At 39.8% G+C, this 6148-nt stretch overlaps 1 protein-coding gene across 1 annotated transcript; it reads right to left on the reverse strand.

The window, feature by feature from the left end:
* Window positions 1-677: 677 nt before the first annotated feature.
* ALG10 (ALG10 alpha-1,2-glucosyltransferase) lies at window positions 678-5300 on the reverse strand. The gene is made up of 3 exons (XM_045873633.3): window positions 4975-5300; window positions 3564-3761; window positions 678-1874 (listed from the first exon to the last, which is right to left on the reverse strand). Exons 1-3 carry the CDS (start codon window positions 5155-5157, stop codon window positions 819-821), a joined length of 1437 nt encoding a protein of 478 aa, XP_045729589.1. The 5' UTR covers window positions 5158-5300; the 3' UTR covers window positions 678-818.
* Between the last annotated feature and the right edge of the window lie 848 nt (window positions 5301-6148).

Below are 6148 nucleotides of genomic sequence, written 5' to 3' on the forward strand. Positions count from 1 at the left end.
TCTCAGGGTTGCGAGACTGAGCCCTGCATTGAGCTCTGCACTGGGCATGGAGTCTGCTTAAGATTCTCTCTCTCCCTCTCTTTCTGGCCTCCCCTCCCCACGCCCCTCCTCCAGCTGCTCATGTGTACATTCTTTCTCTCAAAAAAAATAAAATAAAATAAAAATAAAAATTAGTGAAAGGGCTTGATCATTTTTAGACTTTTAACAAAAATCAACTTAATTACAAGATCAACCTAGATGAGCCTCTAATTTATAAGATTTATTATCTGAGTCTATTTTGCCTTATGATTAAAATTATATTTACTGAAATGTTTTCTGTAACTTTTCATACAGAAAATGTTTTCTGTAACTTACTGAAATGTACTGTTAACTTTTCAATCAAGAATATTACCTGATCATTTGTAAATTTTTTCAAACACTTTGTCTGCTATTGCTTTCTGAAGAAAATTGATAAAAATAAATAAGTTTCAGTACTATAAAGCTCAGTTTTCTCAAACTTGTACCTGTAAAATGTTTTCAAACTTTTTGAGTGGCCAGCAGTACCAAAGAGGTATCATGAAATAACCGTAAACAATTTCATTTTCCATTATTCAGGCTTACGGATCAAGTCTTAAACACTTCTCAGTTCTTTACCACTTCCTTGGATTTACTGTATGTGTTTAAAACACATATATCTGATGTTTAAAACACAAAAAATCTGATGTGATCTGTGGATCACCACTGTGCCCAAAAGAAAGTCCATAATTTTTACCTGTTCAGTTGTTCACTGTGGAGATAGTCTAAACAGTCAATTTTTAGAACTCAAGATATCTCTGATGTTACCACATAAACCTCTGAATGTCCTGACTATTTGGCCACTGAAAAGTCTTGTTCAGGAAGACATAAAAAGTTAGGAAATTAACAACTGCATAGCAACCCAGTTCACAAACAAGCCTAGATATAGGTGGCAGAGGTATGTTAAGCCTATAAATAACATAAGGTAAAATGAAGTAACGAAATTCTAGCAGTTTCTGAGGTACTGTAACAGTAAACAAGCATATGAAAAACATTAAATTCCAGAAAACTGACTTTGATTTCAATGAGTCAGCTATACTCCAACCAGCAAATATATATATTGGAACTAACAAGTATTTCACAATTTCGTATCTTTGAAAAACTCTTTTCCATACATAGAATGTATAATGTCTATTATCTGCGAGCAAGTATTTATGAGCATAAGTGAATTTCCAAACTAAAAACAGAGAGACTAAGGTAATCATAAAAAACTGAATTCTACGTTTCCAAACTAAGCAAAGAAAAGCCCTAATTTTGCTAGGGGACAGTAGGTGAGGAAATGAAAAAAAGAGAGTAAAAGAGAAAAAGTAGAAGAGCTGAGGAAAATGTAGACAGGCTTCATGACTACTTCGATCGCCAATAACAATCCCACCATTAACAACTACAAAAACACAAAACAGAAACATTAGAAGGAGGTAGGGCCAAGTCAAAAGGAAAAGCATACTCAAATTCTTAAAGGACATGGAATAAGCCAAAAGAAACTGAAAAATTTTCCTGAATTCAGAAAATGGTCCTTTAATAGGGGGAAGCCGCTCTTCCTTTTTCTTTTGTAGCTCTGTTTTCCAAGCTTCAGTTAATTTTTGTGCAATGACGTTTCCTGCGCAGAAGACAGCCCAGATGATATTAGTTTGACGAAACATGAAGCCACAAAATCCAAGCAAAGCTGAAGTTTTATGATTTCCATAAAGACACATCAAATAGGCAAAAAGAGTAAAAAACATGGATCCTGCTTCTGTATAATAAAGGAAGTTAAAAAAATAGAGTGTGGGAAATACCGCTAATGTTAACGTTGACAAGATTCTCTGGACACCTGAGGCAGCCTAAGGGGAAGAGAAAACACATGTAAAATTATTTTCACGATAAAACAAATATGCCATTTCTACTGAGCTAACAAAGAGATTAATTAAAAAAAAACCTATCTGAATCTTAAGTAAAATTATTCAATATTAATCCTATTTCTAGTTTTACAGAAACACAATATACAACTGTAAGGATGCTTTCTGGTACCTTTTAGTTGTATCAATAGGTTTGGAAGCCATGAAGACAATACATGTGTATGCCAAAGCTTCTATGTCCTGAAATACTTTGAGTCATTCAGCAAATAGTTAAGGAGTTATTGTGTGGAAGACACTGAACTAAATTCTGTAAGGAACATATTGATGAATGGGACATAGAGCACACGGTTTCATTTCCCTGAACTTAAGTCTTAGGGCCGCCAATGAGCATTCATTTAGCCATCATCATCAATTTCTTATCAATTTCTTTTAAAGATACCCCTTCAAAAGTCTACTTTAGAGAGAATGTAAATATGTATATAGCATTTACACTACTATATCCAATGATCTTACTGTTTCATGATGAACTTACAGGGTTTTTCCTGAAAATAGTGGGCCCAGTCTAAAGTTAAATATCTTATTTTGGCATTTCTCACAGACTATTTCCCATTTTGAAAGCATTCTTATCTCCTGAAATTTTTATCCTCCACAGTATTTAAATCACCAAATCAGACCATGCCATTCTCTTGGTTAAAATTCAAGGCCAAAGTTCAAATCCTTTCCATCACATATAAGGACATTCATGACTTCACCCCTATCTACTTGTCCAGCCTCACAACCTTATACTTTATAATCTTGTGATTCCAAATAGCAATTCTCTCTGCATCTTGTTGCTCAACTCCTTTCTACCTTTGTTTATGTTTTTTCTCCTGTCAGGATTCATTCCCCAACCTGCAGTCCTGTCTGTTCATCAAGATTCAGCTCAGGTACCACCTTTTCTGTGAAGTCTTACCCAATGCCACCCATACATCTTCCTGCTAGTCAGGCTGCAAAATAAGTGCTCCTCTACTCCTCCTGTGTCCTCATAGCATCTTTTACCTATCTCCCTCTCACAATTTACACTATTGAAATCATCTAAGTTAAAAATAATTATTATAATTGCTATTTATTGAGTCCTTACTATTCTATCGGGCATTGTTCTAAGCACCTTCCATTTATTAAGCTCCTGTAGACCTTACAGTCCTGTGATGCAGATTCTGTATTATTCCCATTTAATGGATGAAGACACGGAGTCACTAAGGGTAACCAGCTAAAAGTAACACAACCTGTAAATGGACAGAATTCAAAGCCAGGCAATCCACCTCAAAATTCCTGAGGTAAATACAGGTATTCCTCTGTCTTCCCTAGTGAAGATAAAAATTTGGTAAGAAAAAAAATGCCTTACTTATTTCTGTGGTCTTAGTGCCTAGCACACATAATAAGCACAATAAACATTTACTGAACTCATCTGATTCACAAATATTTACTTTAGGTTTCACAAATAAATAAGTTATTCAAGTATTTAAATATGAATTTATTCTAAAATGGGGGTAGGGGGCTTGCTTTTTATCTTAACAAAATATACACACACACTAAGAGCTGAAGATACTTTTCACCCGATCTCATAAAACCAATTTACCAAAATTGTGGACCTGACCAAATATAAATTTGTAATAAATTATTTTGGAAACATACCTTGTGCCTGGGTTGTACCTTGCGGAAAAGCAAATAGAGTAAATAGAAGTTGCCTACACTGAAAAGAAGATTAACAAATCTGAGCATTCCGATGGAGCAGACAACATGTTCCGACCATCCAAAGATCCAACTGGCAGGTTTGACCACTCCAACTGACAGCAGGTATAAGCCCGGTAATGTAGTAATCATTGGGTCCCACTTAAAAAGAAAAGGCCAACAATGAAACAAGAGCAAGATGAAACACCGACAGGACCGACACAGGGAGGTCAAGCTCAAAAACACATCTGGGAAGTTATTCTGTGACACGATGGTTAAATAAGTCCTCAGCAGATGAAATGTCTCCTGGAAAGAAAAGTTTTGCTTATCTTTTGCCTCTGTACCTGTTTTGTGCAGAGGTATCTGTAACCAGGAGACAACACTAACTTGGTATCAGTTTCCATCTCCAAGACCTACCCTCAGAGACTCTGAAGAGTATTTTGGTGATTAAATTCCAAATGTTCCAGTTTTAAAGTGTGGAAGCATTGGCTGGACCTCTGATGCATCAATTTTGGAGAGAAGGAAGCATTTAAAGAGATCAAACCACATGCTCTATGACAGCTAACATGTACTGAGCCAAGAATTGTGCTAAATCCTCTGTATTTAATCCTGCAAAATGTCCTATAGTAGATCCTGCTATAATAATATATATTGTCAGATGAGTAGCCTGAAACTCAAAAAATGTCCAAAGTCAGGTAACTAGTAAATAACAGCACAAAGATTTAAAATCAGGTCTTTAACTACAGGCTTTTATTTTTCACCACTATTCTATATTGCCTTCCCAGAAGAGTAAGGGTAATACATCTACTTTTTTAACTCTATATTTACGTAGCCAATCATATATTCAAACATGATGCCACTTCACTGGGTGCCAGTTTACCCAGTTAACAAAAGGTTCTATAAACACCAAGGATGGAACTAATGGAACTTGCCGTTTCTTGGTGGCTGAAAATTCCCCCCATTCCCACGGTATTCCCCACGGTACCCCACGGTGAAGCTCTTGACAAGTGAACGAAAGTGAAGTTTTCTGACATTTCCAAGGGGCAGCCCATTGCCTCTGATCTAGGGATTGGGGAAGAGAACCTGGGAGAGTTATTATCAGCTACTAAGAGGGAAACGTACCGTGTGTCTGGGTTGTACCCTGCGGTAAAGCGAATACATTCACCTCCCAGAACATTACTTCCTAGGACAGGGACTGCTTCTGTTCATTCATTAAACAAATACTTCAGATCTCAGGGACAGGAACAAGAGACTACCCAGTTCCTATTTCGACGCTGGAAGGGTAGATCGGTGGGACCAAAGGGACAAGGGTAGAAGAAAGGAGTGCGGGGGGCGGGCTGGCCCTCTCCGGCCCGTCCGAGGGGGGGGACCCCACCTGCGAGAGGGAGAAATGGCCCTCACAGTAGCGCTGCGCCTGCGGCAGGTGGAAGATCTCGTCCATGTAGGGCTCTCGCAGCGCCCGGCTGAAGGCGGAGAAGAGGAGACAGGACACCAAGAAGGTGCAGCTGAGGGCAGCCGAAAAGTAGTAACCCTCGAGCTGCGCCATTCCTGCCCCCATAGCCACAGCCCAAGAACCGAGTCCTGGAAAATCTGCTCCGGGTTCTCGAGCCTGCAAAGTCGAGCTGGAAACTCGGGCTCGAAATGGGCGCGCAAGGCGGGACTGGCCGGACAGGACTGAGCATAGCCGCAAAGCAAAGGATGCTGGGAGAGCGCGGACCCTGAGCTTCCGGAAGGATCCGGTCACTGTTTCCGGAGTGACGAGTTTAGGTAACGGACCGGGCTGTTGGCCTGTCAATCACGTTGCGCAGGGCTCACTGGAGTGGTCAGAGCCACCAGGAGGGGCGGTCCTCTGAGTCCACGGGCGCCGGAGATTGGCGGCTTGACTCTTTGAAACGAAAGCTGCCGCTGCTTAGCCCTCAAGTTGCGTTTGGCTTTTTTCTTGCTCGTTCCCATCCCTTACCAGGAGATGGCGTCGCTCCCCCACGTTTGCAACCCCCAAGCCCTGAAAATTTGCACATTTCCCCCCAGTTTTTCTCTCATGCGATCTGAACTGAAACCTGTGATTCCAAGGCATTTGATTTCATCAGATTTGGAGGGTGGAAGGAGAGGGTTGGTTATGGAAGCTAAGATTAAGACTTTCAGATTAAAACTTGAAGGTCCGAGAGGCCCTTCACTGCTGAATGAACTTCCTAATTAGAGGATTTTTTAGGTTAAAAAAGAACTCTTTCAGAATGTGGATACTCTCAAAGGGGATTTAGTTAAATCGGCAATCATAGCGCACCCTGATAACCAGATTGCAGTACTGCGTAGGAGTTGGGGAAAGCAATTATTTTAGGATTTGGGGTGCTTTAGATAAGCCTTTTCTGTGCCTGCAAGTTTGATTGTTCTTGTTAATATCTCTATCACAGTATTTTATTTTTATTACTAAATAATAAGCACTGGCAGTTTGTATCACTTATATTTGTAGTCCCACTGTTAGGAGTTAGTTGGACAAGTAGGTAGTCAGGGCCAGGGTCCCCAAGAAGAAAATATGGAGTCCGGACAGCTAA

The sequence above is a fragment of the Mirounga angustirostris genome, unplaced genomic scaffold, assembly GCF_029215605.1.
Source record: "Mirounga angustirostris isolate CCGP_5_RB_7025 unplaced genomic scaffold, mMirAng1.0.hap1 SCAF_5, whole genome shotgun sequence".
In the NCBI taxonomy this organism is placed as follows: Eukaryota; Metazoa; Chordata; class Mammalia; order Carnivora; family Phocidae; genus Mirounga; species Mirounga angustirostris.

Bases quoted from the DNA above. Each gene is read 5' to 3' on its own strand.
- ALG10 (XM_045873633.3), bottom strand. From the start codon at position 5,157: ATGGGGGCAGGAATGGCGCAGCTCGAGGGTTACTACTTTTCGGCTGCC. The intron at 3,762-4,974 runs GTGGGGTCCCCC...TTTCTTTTTAAG, and splicing joins GCCATTTCTCCCTCTCGCAG to TGGGACCCAATGATTACTAC. The intron at 1,875-3,563 runs GTATGTTTCCAA...TCTTCCCCTTAG, and splicing joins AGGTACAACCCAGGCACAAG to GCTGCCTCAGGTGTCCAGAG.